Source organism: Lactuca serriola, chromosome 8, assembly GCF_051521515.1.
Source record: "Lactuca serriola cultivar US96UC23 chromosome 8, Lser_US96UC23_V15, whole genome shotgun sequence".
NCBI lineage: Eukaryota > Viridiplantae > Streptophyta > Magnoliopsida > Asterales > Asteraceae > Lactuca > Lactuca serriola.
The window spans coordinates 190,051,759-190,064,647 of NC_136415.1; the positions used below are offsets into that span (position 1 = coordinate 190,051,759).

Here is a 12,889-nt window from a genome sequence, read left to right on the forward strand (position 1 = left end):
ATAAGGAAAAAAAGACTCGAGTTGTCCTTTATTTTCTCTCATAAATAATTGATTTAGCTTTAAAATATATAGGTACTAGGTGTGAAACCCGTATGTTATACGAGTTTGATAAATAAAAAATTAAATATAAAAGTTTAAACAAAATTTTATTTAAATTTGAAATTTAAAATTAAAAAATTCAATTTAAAAGGAAACATATTAAATACTATATGAGTATTAATATTGTAATTTATTGGTTATTTTCAATTAAGATAATCATTAACTGAGGTGTAAATATGATGTATTAATTAAGAAAAAATAAAAACAAAATAAGAAAATGACAAATGGAAAAAACATCTAATAAAAAATACCATAAAATGACAAGTGTCAAAACTCATGAGAGATTGACATGTGACAAAAAAAAACCTTCATTTATTAAGGAGGATTTTTTGGTATATGTTAGGGCGAGGTCACTATCGTTTCTTTTTCTTTTTAATTAAATTTGCTAATTATTTTTTTTCCAGTATTCGCTACAAATTTAATACTTCGATTACAAGACACAATTTGAGCTCACTTATTTTCACATGAATGAGATAAGATATTGCGATTTATATACATGAGCTGTATGGAAGTAAATATTCATATCCATAAAAAAATGGAGCATATCATTTCGCTTCCATGTTACGCCAAAACTCTAACAGTAATCGAGGATTCTATTCCTTTCCCCAGCGCGAGAAATCGGATTTTGAACTTTCTGATTTGTTTATTCTTTGTGGGGTTTTATTATGATTATACAGTAAAAGTGGTCTGTGTGTAGCCACAAGCAACAGATTTTGTCAGATTAGGGTTCTTATTATAAACAGATTATCCGAGTCCAGTGCTTTGCTGTGAATCAGATAAAAAAATTATTCTTCAGCGAACGATTAACGATTTGTTTATGAATTCAGTACCAAATCCATCATTACACATGTATGGAAGCTTCACTTTACTTCACCTTCTTTCTAAAATTTTATATGTTTTCAAATCCTATATCCTTTCCATGTTACTGATCATTACACTTGCTTTGATTGATTCTGTTTACATTTCACAGAATTCGAACTTGACAGCTGGAAATGGAGGATAAAATTGTGTCGAAATTCGAAGATGATGAAGATGAATTTCGAAGTTGTTGTTCAGATGAGGAGAAACTTGAAGAAATTGCGGAATTGGAGTCAAAGAATGGTGATTACGAGCTTGATGAATTTTCGGTTCGAATGTTCTTCAAGGGTGTATCGATTTCAAAGCCTGGAAATGAATCGGGGGTTTCTGGAATTGGAGTGATCATGGAACGACCTAACAAGCTTCCTTCGATTCATGTTCAGAAAAGACTTGAATTCTTTGTCGTTGAAGAAGTAGCTGAATATTTAGCTTTAATGGATGGTTTATCTGAAGCAATTCGACATAACATCAAAAGGGTATATGCGTTTACCGATTCCCAGAACTTATTTGATCAGGTGAGCAGATTCTTTTACCTAAGAACAACTGCTTTTGAAAAATCTCCCCAATTATAGCGTTGTACCTATAACTTTTTTCTTAAGGACATTATTTTTTGAAAAATCTACCCAATTATAACAAAGAAATTTGTTGTGTATTTGGATAACATTGCAACAGTTTATAGATTTTTCAAAGTACAGTGCTATAATTGGAAGCAATGATAAACAAATCATTGAAAGTAGATTGCTATTTCCGCATCTAACCCATGTTTTTTTGGCAGATTACAAATGATTCTACCCTCAAGAATCCACTTCTCATGGCATTGAAGCAAAAAATACTTGAACATGTTGAAAATCTTGAACATTTTGTTCTAAAACATGTTCATGATGTCAATCTCAAGTACCCTTTGCATCTAGCAAAAGTGGCAATCGGGATTGTTCATGATACCATAGATGATCAAACGGTTGAAAATTGTGTACTTTGTTGTGAAGATAAACCAACACCCATGATGATCACATTGAAATGTTCACATAAATTCTGTTCTTGTTGTATGAAAGCACATGTTGATGAAAAAGTTCGGTCATTTGAGGTTCCCATTAGGTGCCCAATCCCGAACTGTAGGAATTACATTTCTACCCTTGAATGCAAAGTGTTTCTTCCCGTTGCCTTGTACACATTGTTAGAGGAGATGGATGCAAGTGAATGTGCAATATGGGGTGAAGAGGAAGAGGAAGAGGAAGAAGAAGAAGAAGAAAATGACGAAAATACCCTCGCCCCAACTACTCCTTCCAACCCTTCACAGCAGTTTGAGGAATGGGCATGGGAGTCTTTTGGTTCACTTTCAAACATGACGGATGCTTATTCTGATCAAGAAAGATCACAACTTGCATTGATTCAAAGATTTCTTGCAGGTGGTGGTTTTAGCCTTGGTGACCACCACGAACCACCATCTTTGCCGCCAGATGATGGCGGCTCGTATCTTGATAACACTATCAAGGACCTTGACCAGCTGCCATGGCTTGAGAGATTTGTTTCTGTTATAAGTGATGATTGTTATAATGAATACACTCGGTGAAGCTATTTTCTTTTGGTGCGGTTGACTTTGTTGAAAAAAATCAAAGGTGAATGTATGATCGTAAATTTTCTTGTCGGGTGTTTGTTTCTTTTGGGAAAATATACAAGACATGGACAATGAGAATCTAAAAAATTGAAGCATTTATCAATTTGCTTTTAATAAATGATTAAATATAGTGTAGAATGGTAAAGTTGTATGGAAATTGGAATGTTGATAAGTGAAACATATTGCAAAATACAAATGCCTACATATCCAACACCTATGGTATTTTTTTTAATGTTGATGTTATATATTAGTCTTGTTATTTTTTTTTAATTAAATGTTATTTGAATTTTATGATTTATATTTTATTAGTTTTATATTTTCCAATTAGTTTTATAATTATATGAGTTTGTAATGTAATCCATATCACACTTATTTTGAATAAAAGTAGAAAATAATCAACAAACAAATACAAATGAGTTTTCAAAAGAAAATCTTTTAGTGTCATAATGTGAATTAAGAAACGTTAGGGGTCCAATACAAAATTTGGTTTTTATAAAGGGGTCTTTTAAAGTAAGCCATAATGTAGAGGGTGCGTGCGTAATTTTAGTATATAAGCCGAAAAAAACCCCTAAAGAAGGGCTTTAGGAGAATCCTCCATCGCAACTCTTCTCACCTCATCAGATTACGCAATCTAATGGGCATTACTTTCGAGATTCAACTGAAGAAACAAAATGTCATGTAAGTGATCTTGATTCCACTGCTTTTGTGCTCTATTAATTTGAATTTGCCTACTTTTTAACTCAAAACCCATATGAGAAAGCTAGACATTGAATAAATTTGTGAATACCCTCTTGTTCTTTTACAGAATTATTTCTGGGTAGTGTGAACTTTGCTATGCTGATTCGCGGGATAAGTAATCGTCGAATTTGGAACTCCGACATGATTTCTGAACTGCATCATCTGCTTTGCTCACCAACTGTTTGTAAAAATGCCTGTACCGGAACCGGGCTATCTTTCGTATCATTCAAAAGACGACACTTTTGCATATCAGAACCCACAATTCGAGTAAAAGCTAGCGTCGTTTGTTCACATCCATCACAAGCTCCTGTCAATGGAAATCGAATTTCACGGGTGGTAAGAACAGAGGCACAAACTGCACTTTTTGATTATCTACATTTCACTCGAGGCTTCCATTTCACCGATGCAGAACACATCAGCAAGAACTCCCCTAATTTCATCCAAAACCTGCTATCAGTGGTTGACAACGATCAAGATGTATCACGAGCATTATCAAAGTACTTTCGGTATAATCCCATCAATGAATTCGAACCTTTCTTGGAGAGTTTAGGTCTACCCCCTTCTGAGTACCCATCATTACTTCCCAAATCATTAATCTTTTTGGGAGATGATTCTCTTCTACTTGACAATTTCCATGCTCTTTGTGGCTACGGGATTCCCAGAATCAAAATTGGCAAAATGTATAAGGAAACAAAAGAGATATTCGAATACGAGCATGGAGTATTACTGAAGAAACTTAAATCCTATGAGGAATTGGGATTGAGTAAATCAACTGTTATCAAACTCGTAACATGCTGCCCTTCACTTTTAGTTGGACTTACTGATAATAACTTTCTTGTTGTTCTTGAAAAGCTCAAAAGATTTGGATTTGGAAGTGAATGGATTGGTACTAATATCTCTGAAAGAACAACTTTGAATTGGGACAGAATGCTGGACACCATGAGTTTTCTTGTTCAAGTGGGATACAACGATAAACAGATGGAAATTTTATTCACAGGTAACCCTGCATTACTCTTTGAAGGCTCAGGTAAACAAATTTACATCCTTGTAGCACAATTACTTAAACTAGGGCTCAAAATGAACCAAATATACGACCTTTTCTTGAAAAACCCCCAAATTCTATCATCAAAATGTGCCAAGAATCTATGGACAGCTGTCTGTTTTTTAACCGAAATCGGAATGGAAACAGAAAGAATCGCGGGAATCGTGACTACCCATATGGAAATTCTCGGGTCCACTTCTTTAAAATGTCCGATTACTGTAATGAACAGTTTGAAGCTACAACAAGATGAATTATGTCAAGCAATCAAGAAAGATCCTATGAAACTGGTGACTTTGGGTAGTAATAGTAAAACAATCGATAACCAAGATTCTAACACGATTGTGGAAAGGAAAAACTTTTTGTTGAGATTGGGGTACATTGAAAACTCTGATGAATTATCGAAAGCTCTTAGAAAGTTTAGGGGTAGAGGGAGTCAATTACAGGAAAGATTTGATTGTTTAGTGGAAGCTGGACTTGATTATAATGTGGTCTCCAGTATGATCAAAAGGGCACCTTCAGTATTAAATCAGACAAAAGATTTACTTGAGAAAAAGATTGATTGTTTGCAGAATCGATTAGGGTATCCATTGGAAGCTGTAGTGGCATTTCCCTCGTATTTGTGTTATGATATTCAGAGGATTAATTTAAGATTTTCAATGTATTTGTGGCTTTTGGAGAGAGGTGCTGCGAAGCCGAAGCTGTCTTTGAGCACTATTTTGGCGTGTTCAGATGCGAGATTTGTGAAATATTTTGTTCATATTCATCCTGAAGGTGTTTTTACATGGGAGAGTTTGAAAAATTCATTGAATTCGAGATGATATTTAAGATTAAGACACTTGTTTTGTTTTTGTACTTTTATATGGCATTTTAAAGTATTTATTCCGCTCCAATCCAATAATATTTGCTTATTTTCTCATGGTTTGTTGATTGTATATCTATGATTTTTTTTACCAGTAACATAACATTCTTTTCATGGATGTCCTTTATATCTATATACCACATATTGAAACCTACGTCTACACATTGAAACTTACGTATACACAAATATACAGTTTTTTAACAAAATGCTCCCTGAACTTAGCAGGAATATACATAAATATACAATTTTCAAACTAAATTACAACGAGACTCGCCAATTTAAAGGTGCTTTACATTGACAAGTTCAATGTCAAAAATGAGAATCCCCAAGGTAGAGCCTTCTCCATTTGCAAGGCGTGTAGGATTAAAAATGGTAGTGAACAGCCTTTGCCTATCAAAAAACTTTAAACAAAAAAATAACAAAAAAAAAAAAGATAAATAAGTCAACATACTTACATTTTTTTTTATCAATAATAGCAATGTATTTTATTTCTACTTATAATAATAACAAAGTAGAGATGTAAAAGAAATGTAAGTATATTGCTATTATGGGTTTGGAAAGCTTACATCTGGTGGAACGGGCTCCTGAGACATGTTTTGATATCCTTCTGATGGGGGGATGATGACACGACGAATACCTCCCGCTTTCATGGATCTAACAGCTGCTTCAATCCCTGCTATCACCTGAATTAGGTTAACAAATCACTGTTGAAATCACAAGTAATCGAACAGAATCAAATAGAAAGAGAAATCGACTGATACTTACTTTGCCTGAACCAACAGTGAAGATGAAGGGAAGTGGTTCACCGGTTTCATCTTTGTGGTCGTATGTTGAATCAAACCGCCATCCCTGCTTAGCAGCTAATCGTCCGTAGTAATGAATCGCAACCTGTGTAGGAACTTTATAAGCAGTTTGAAAAGAAAAAAAAAATCTCGGAATGAATTCAGAAAAAATAAATAAATAAATAAATAAATAAAACAAAGTGAAAAGTGAAACCTGATCGCCATTGACGGGAGAATCGCCATCACCAATTCGAAGATCCAGCGCCTTCACACCTCCAGATTCAGGTAGTTCGGAGAATTGAGGAGTAGCTGCGGCGGCGGCGGATTCTGAGCAACGAACGGAAGAGTCGCAAAACAAAATTGGAACTGAAAACGCTGCAGCGGTCACCGTCGCCGTTGCTGTTGCGAGAAGAGATAAAGTCCGTCTTGTTACCACCGGATGCGATTCACCACCGTGTGTGGTGGTCGGATGATGAGAGTTGCTGTAAGTACAGAACGTCACGGTTTGAGGAAGACGGAAAGATGACGTAGACGCGCCGAAGCTTAGCATCATCCTTTCCTTCTTTGCGTGTGTGGTTCTTCCACATTTTTGTTTGACTTCGCACCAGATATTTATTTACTATTTAGCCCTTTATCAAATCCAAATTGCATTGAAGATGAACTTTATTGTTAAGATAACAACAAATATGCATCTACCAGTATTTTTTCAAAAAGTTTTAATGTCAAATTGTCAATATAGGATAATATGATGTGAAATGCATATCTATGATACCTAATTTTATACTTAAAATATGCAATAACCACCCATTAATATTTAATGCCAAGGCATTTAGAGTTCTTAAGATTGAAGCTTGTGAGATTTAAACCAGAGACCACTATATTTTGTGAAATGCACATCTATCTTGTGACTTCTTTTCAAATATATTAATTTGAATATTAGAGTTTATTATGTTTTCATAACATGGAATGTGATGTTTTACCAATATCCAAATTATTTAACATGATATTCACATTATTTTTTGAACGACATGTCATCTTAAGGTTGAAGCTTGTGAGATATAAATCTGAAACCACTCTATTTTGGAGTGTTAAGATGGGACATATAATTGCTCTTGATTTCTAGCAAATGCAACTAACATAGAAAATAGCACTAGAAGTTTGTATATTCTCTTAGTTGTCTTTATCGCATATAAAAAACACATTTTAAACATCCTGAGTCTTACATGAGAGAGAATCGAACATATAGTAGTATGTTTTGTATCTATTTGACCATGTCAATGGGATAATAAGTGCAATTATTTATCCTACCAAAAAATGAGGAAAGAGTTGGGACATGCACTCACTCTCAATCTCTTGCTTCTACAAAAGACATTAATGCCCTCCTGGTTCGCATAAATGAAAATAGCCTTAATGAGATGTGTTCTATGAAAGAGCATAATAACTTGCTACCATGGAATTTCCAAATTAAACCACAACTTACTTTTAGTAAAATATTACACTCAAACTTCAAATTCTAATCCTAGACATCACTAAATAATTCATGATTCAGGATCTGTAAAGTCCGAGAGACTATCCAACATTTGACTTTCTGCAGAAGCAAACGACTCGGATGTTGTAATTGTGGACAAAGAAGATGGAGATCCATCAGAATCTGAGATCACTTCATCATGTAACTCATCATCATCTTCATCATCATCATCCTCATCATCATGTAAGATTATATGGTCTTCATCGATTTCAGAAGTATCAGATCCATCACCTCCCATCAACAGTTTGTTTATTGCAGCCTTTGCAGTTTCAACAAACCATTCATCCTCAGGCAGTGCACTGGTGAGATTAAAAAAATTAGGGTTGTATGCAAGAAATAGCAATGCACTTACAATAACTGGGTATATTTTTCAAAGTAAAATTACTTATATACCCTTATTACCTTTGTTGGTTTAGACCTCTGCCTGAGAATGTTCTGATAGCACGAGCAATTATAGATGATGCCATTTGGTGCACATTTCTTGAAGGGTAACCAGCAAAACGCGCAATTTCAACAGTAAAATGCATATCAAGAATCAACTACAAGAAAAAAAAATGTAGAATTAGTTATTTCTTTTGCTATTTCTTGCATTTAGCCCTTAACTAGTTACCTGTTGCAATCCTTGTGGTTGAAGTTTTGCCACTTCATTTTCTAAAACACCCCAAAAATCCTCTTCATTAGACATCACCCACATCACAACAGTTTCAGTTAGCCTTGCAAGCAACACTTTCTGTATCTTTTCTTTCCCAAGTAACACATCTCCAGCAACTGTTGCTAACTGCTGCAGCTTTCCAAATAATGCCTGCATAAATCCATGTTAACACCACAACTCAAAAGAATGTGACAAAAATGTTTCCATTAATTACAAAATTACCTGGAAGGGCAAGGAAGGCAAAGGATCAGAATTCCAATTAAGATCATCACCTTCACCACATAAATAAATATTTGCATCAGGGCGTGTTTTCCCATCTCTCGAATATATAAAATTCAACACATATTGTCTACAGAAATGATCTCTAAGCTTATCCAGTGAATGCTGAAGCTGCTTTCTCCAGTCCTTATAATCTATTGCATTATTCAACAGAGGGGCAGTATTGTCATTTCCTGCTTCCTTGCTTTCGTTTAAAACACTCCATATTCTTGACATAACCATCGGTAACAGCTCTTCTGCAATGGTGAATGCAGTTCCCAAAAGGGCAAGTTGTTGGGAATCTGTTTCAGCTTTAAAAGGTACAGCTTCTTTTAACTCCACTAAACTGTCATCTTCAGAAGGTTCAGGTAAAGCTTTTATCAGTTCATCCATGTATTGATCAAAAAGTTTTAGAATTCTTGTTAAAATATTTCCTCCAAAGTGTAAGATGACTAGGCGCGTTAGTTGCTCCACTATATCCTGTAAAAAATACAATGAAAGTAAATTTCTATAATAAACAAATCAGTGAAAGTACATTGATATTTCTTGCATTCAAATCAAGTCAACTCACTTTGACCATGAAGATGAAACGGGTCCCACTATCAACAAGCATTCCATCAGAAGATATAGCAAAAGTAGACAAAGGAGAGGCAAGGCGAGGTGACAATGGCAACATCTCATCATTTCCTGAAAAATCAAAAACTAATTTTCTTGCTCTTCTAAAATTCAATTCAAGAACCTCTTCAATGTAAGGCTCCAAAAGCACTAAAAGCACTTTTGACAACTTTAGCCCTTGTGATTCCAACACTGAGCAGTGATTCAAACTAGCCTGAACACAAACACTTGCAGCATGTAAAGCTGAAACAGTTTCTGAAGAAGGGGCGTTTTCTTTAACCAATTTCACAAATAATTCAATTTCCCTTTCTGCCCATTGAACAAGTCGGTTGTTGTAGAGTAAATCATCTCCAAATATTGTTCCCATTTCTTTGGTTGTTGATGAGATTGTGGAAAAGATAATGTTGGATAAAGTGGCCGGAAATGTTTCCGGGTAGCACGGGCAGGATGGGAGAAAGATTTGGATACTTTTTTGAAGTCGGGCAGCTTTTGATTTGAGAAAAAGATTATGTGCAAGAGGACCTTTTCCTAGCTTTAGTAGACCCAAAACTGCTACTTTTAAATCGGTTTGTTCGATGATGTCAACAAGTTGATTTTCAATTAAAGATTTTCGTTTTGAAAATTCATTGGATAATGAATCAGATGAGGTTTTAAGGTCAGGGTGTTTTCTTTCTTCTGTTTCTATTGCTTCTATGGCTTCTTCTACTTTATGTTCAGCTAGAAGAAGGTCTATATTTTCTAAAGATGATCTTTTTTCATCTTGTGATTCATTTGGGAAGTCGAATTCGGTGTCTTTTTGAGGTTTCTCAGTGTTGTTGGCTTTACTCCATTCACTCAGTTCATGGTGGACCCCACTTAGTAAGTCTTGTACGAGGATTCCTTGTGCAGAGATGTTCTTTCTTAGGTCGTTGAGTTCATGCTCCATTTCCACAACCTCATCGGATAACCTTTAAATAAGTGGTAATTAGAATAAATGCTTAAATGATTTGGAATTTATGTTAAGATGTGTTTAAGATAAAAGGGAAAAGGAGAGAAACAAAAGGGAAGTGAGGGAATATTACCTCAGAAAAGCTAAGTATTTGGATTGAGTGTTGCCACATAGATTCTCTACTGCATCCTTCAAATCAAGAAGCTCAAAACAGAGCTTTCTAATGCCCTGCAAATAAAAGAAAAAAATGTAGCCAATTACAAAACTGTATAAAGAAACATGTAGATTTCAAACTGTAAACATTCACAAAACAAACAATTATTACTTAAAAAAATTAATTTTTCATACATGTAACATACTTGAACTGAGTAATTCAGCAAAGATTTGAAACCTTGTTTACAATTTAAGCATCAACCTCACCAAAAGCTATTCAGCTTGATCAGATTTGTTTCCATGCAATTAATAATGTGTTGTTTCCTAGATGGATTAATAACTGAAAATGCTAAGAGTTCAGAAGAACTTGGATCTTACAAGTGGTAGTCTGAAAATAAGATATGATCTGTTTATAAACTAAAATGCCATGTGATTCATCTTCATATTAAAAAATACAGAGAAATTCATCGTTTAACTTTACCATGATTCTTGAATATATACATATCCTACTTCTGTCATTGAGGAGTACCACCTTTAAGTGTTGCACAAATGTGATACCTACTTGCCTCTTAAACTCCTAAAGGAAGTTTTACATATTTATAAAAACATTTAAGATTGCAAAAATCAGAAATTTAGTAGGAAACTCAATCAGTAGAATGCCAAAGGATTTCACAAATCTGCACAGAGCTTCACATATATACGCATAAGAACTATTAATCCTTCAAAAATGATTGCGCTTGAGATACAATAATGATGCATAAATATAATGTAATCATCCTACGATCAGAATCAACTCGAGGCTTCTAAAATTAAAGCCTAAATTTACTCACAATTCAAGTATTAACATAAGATTTCTCCGTTTTTAGGTTTCCTTTTGTCGTTGTAACGCATTCGACTGTAACAATTCTAACAGATTGTGAACTTACAAGGAAACATTTAAAAAAAGTTGAAAATATGTAAGGATAATGATTCACAGACAAGGATTTGATACCTTTTCGGTTTTAGATTGAAAGACGGTGTCGATCTTGGATTGTGGAGTGACCGATTCAATAGATGGGAAATCGTCTTCTTCTTCGCTGCTGTCCATTTCCAGTTCTGTTTTGACGAAACTCAACTTCAGTTGCGTCCTACACTCCTACTCCACAACGGCTGTTGTAACTTTACTGATGCTTTTCTTTTCTGCAGCTTTCGATTTCAACTTTCGGTTCCAATGGTCCATGGAATGGACTTAGGTCTTTTCTCTCGAACCCGACCATTTACCCAACAATTTACGGGATCATGTATTGTATGCTATTGTTTTTTCGATATGATTTGTATTTTTGTTGTAAATAAATATATTGTTACTATTAATTAAGAAATAGTAATAAATTTTATTTCAAATTAATATAAAAATAACTATTTTGTCCTAATAACTATTTCGTTGTCTAGATCAGGGATGAAAGTGGGTCCAACTCGGGCCTGATGACCAGGACCCGGAAAACCCGAAAACCGGAATTGATAGATTATAAAAACCGGGAATTGGACCGGTATATAGGAACCGGTTCCGGTTCGGTTCCGGGTATCAGACCGAATAAAATGGGTATGGAACCGATTGGAACTGAAAATTGATAATTGAAACCGGAATTGTGTATTAGACCCAGAAATAGCTAGCAACCCGGAAGTGAAACCGGAAACCCGGAATAGTGATCGCGATACTCATGGAAAATCAAAGAAAAAATAAATTGTGAACCTATCATATTATCAAATTATTATAAAATAAACTTCAAATTTATCATTTATGTGGTTTTGAAAAACATTTATTTATTTTTCTGTACTATTTTTTTTTACCATATCTTTCTTATTTTTAAAATGAGACAAATATGTACAAACTAGTCCATTTTTGTGATTTTCAAACATAAATAAAACATGAACCAATAACTATGTCATATGTTGCTATATAATAAAAGTTAATTAGATCCTACAACCAATATATGTGAAGGTTTTTTACTACTAAAGTTTTAGTTTTCTTCCATCCAATATTTCTATGAAACCAAATTTAACTTTTATCCAGTTATCTATTTAGTATGTAAAACATAGTTTTTTTTTTCTTTCACTTTCTTTCTTAACTAGTTGAAAAAGTCCACTTATCAAACACTTATTTTTCACATGTGAAAACCCTTTCCAGTTACCTACATCTTTTTTTAATTTCTTTTTTCTTTTTTATGTACATGTTTTGTTTTAATACAACATATGTAAAAAACGAGATTGGTTTTGTGTTTCTAGTTGATGTCGATAGCAGGAGAGGATCATATTTTTTTTAATAGCCCTTATCGTCGATCAACAATTCATCAGTAGCTAAATTTTTTGAGTAACTCTCAAATTCCAGTTCCCTAGTCCACTAAATCGGTTCCGTTTTTTTTCCACAAATCCGGTTCTAATACCCAACATACATGGATCTATTGGGCCCGTACCCGGAACCCGGATAAGACTATTTTTTTAAACCCAATACCCGGACCATTTAAGCATTTTCCGGTTATACCGGTTCCGGTTTTCCAGTTTTATAACTCATCCCTAGTCTGGATCATTCATGGTCTTAACCAAATCTTATGTCCACCTTATCACTAATAATATTATTTAATTTCATTAAACTCCATATCATCTTCGTTTAACTCAAGTAAAGGTGTCCCTTGTGGCTATGGAGGTTCACTTACAGAGACTCTAGGACATGAGACAAAGTCTCATGTTTACAACGGTGATTAGTCGGTATGCAAAAGTTGGCCCGA

The 12,889-nt window shown here is 34.3% G+C and overlaps 4 protein-coding genes across 4 annotated transcripts; 2 read left to right on the forward strand and 2 right to left on the reverse strand.

Moving 5' to 3' along the window:
- The first annotated feature begins 568 nt into the window (after window positions 1–568).
- LOC145065404 (uncharacterized) lies at window positions 569–2,602 on the forward strand. Its single transcript, XM_079012402.1, has 3 exons — window positions 569–948; window positions 1,070–1,472; window positions 1,733–2,602. The coding sequence occupies exons 2-3, from the start codon at window positions 1,092–1,094 to the stop codon at window positions 2,525–2,527; spliced, it is 1,176 nt and encodes a 391-aa protein (XP_078868528.1). The 5' UTR covers window positions 569–948; window positions 1,070–1,091; the 3' UTR covers window positions 2,528–2,602.
- A 490-nt stretch (window positions 2,603–3,092) lies between these two features.
- LOC145065403 (transcription termination factor MTEF18, mitochondrial-like) lies at window positions 3,093–5,268 on the forward strand. The gene is made up of 2 exons (XM_079012401.1): window positions 3,093–3,250; window positions 3,378–5,268. The coding sequence occupies exon 2, from the start codon at window positions 3,407–3,409 to the stop codon at window positions 5,168–5,170; it is 1,764 nt and encodes a 587-aa protein (XP_078868527.1). The 5' UTR covers window positions 3,093–3,250; window positions 3,378–3,406; the 3' UTR covers window positions 5,171–5,268.
- A 121-nt stretch (window positions 5,269–5,389) lies between these two features.
- LOC145065405 (FKBP-like peptidyl-prolyl cis-trans isomerase family protein) lies at window positions 5,390–6,602 on the reverse strand. The gene is made up of 4 exons (XM_079012403.1): window positions 6,208–6,602; window positions 5,977–6,099; window positions 5,778–5,894; window positions 5,390–5,612 (listed from the first exon to the last, which is right to left on the reverse strand). Exons 1-4 carry the CDS (start codon window positions 6,544–6,546, stop codon window positions 5,490–5,492), a joined length of 702 nt encoding a protein of 233 aa, XP_078868529.1. The 5' UTR covers window positions 6,547–6,602; the 3' UTR covers window positions 5,390–5,489.
- Window positions 6,603–7,413: 811 nt separating this feature from the next.
- LOC145066423 (LOW protein: exocyst complex component-like protein) lies at window positions 7,414–11,397 on the reverse strand. Its single transcript, XM_079013668.1, has 7 exons — window positions 11,119–11,397; window positions 10,108–10,202; window positions 9,003–9,993; window positions 8,396–8,911; window positions 8,132–8,323; window positions 7,924–8,060; window positions 7,414–7,820 (listed from the first exon to the last, which is right to left on the reverse strand). The coding sequence occupies exons 1-7, from the start codon at window positions 11,212–11,214 to the stop codon at window positions 7,532–7,534; spliced, it is 2,316 nt and encodes a 771-aa protein (XP_078869794.1). The 5' UTR covers window positions 11,215–11,397; the 3' UTR covers window positions 7,414–7,531.
- Window positions 11,398–12,889: the final 1,492 nt, after the last annotated feature.

What these genes read in the sequence shown, in the direction of transcription:
- LOC145065404 (XM_079012402.1), top strand. Translation starts at nt 1,092, where the DNA reads ATGGAGGATAAAATTGTGTCGAAATTCGAAGATGATGAAGATGAATTT. An exon ending in CCCAGAACTTATTTGATCAG is followed by an intron (nt 1,473 to 1,732) that starts GTGAGCAGATTC and finishes TTTTTTTGGCAG; the next exon opens with ATTACAAATGATTCTACCCT.
- LOC145065403 (XM_079012401.1), top strand. Translation starts at nt 3,407, where the DNA reads ATGCTGATTCGCGGGATAAGTAATCGTCGAATTTGGAACTCCGACATG.
- LOC145065405 (XM_079012403.1), bottom strand. Translation starts at nt 6,546, where the DNA reads ATGATGCTAAGCTTCGGCGCGTCTACGTCATCTTTCCGTCTTCCTCAA. An exon ending in CTCCCGTCAATGGCGATCAG is followed by an intron (nt 6,100 to 6,207) that starts GTTTCACTTTTC and finishes GTTCCTACACAG; the next exon opens with GTTGCGATTCATTACTACGG. An exon ending in AGGAGCCCGTTCCACCAGAT is followed by an intron (nt 5,613 to 5,777) that starts GTAAGCTTTCCA and finishes TTTTGTTTAAAG; the next exon opens with TTTTTTGATAGGCAAAGGCT.
- LOC145066423 (XM_079013668.1), bottom strand. Translation starts at nt 11,214, where the DNA reads ATGGACAGCAGCGAAGAAGAAGACGATTTCCCATCTATTGAATCGGTC. An exon ending in TTCAATCTAAAACCGAAAAG is followed by an intron (nt 10,203 to 11,118) that starts GTATCAAATCCT and finishes TTTTATTTGCAG; the next exon opens with GGCATTAGAAAGCTCTGTTT. An exon ending in AGAGGTCTAAACCAACAAAG is followed by an intron (nt 7,821 to 7,923) that starts GTAATAAGGGTA and finishes TAATCTCACCAG; the next exon opens with TGCACTGCCTGAGGATGAAT.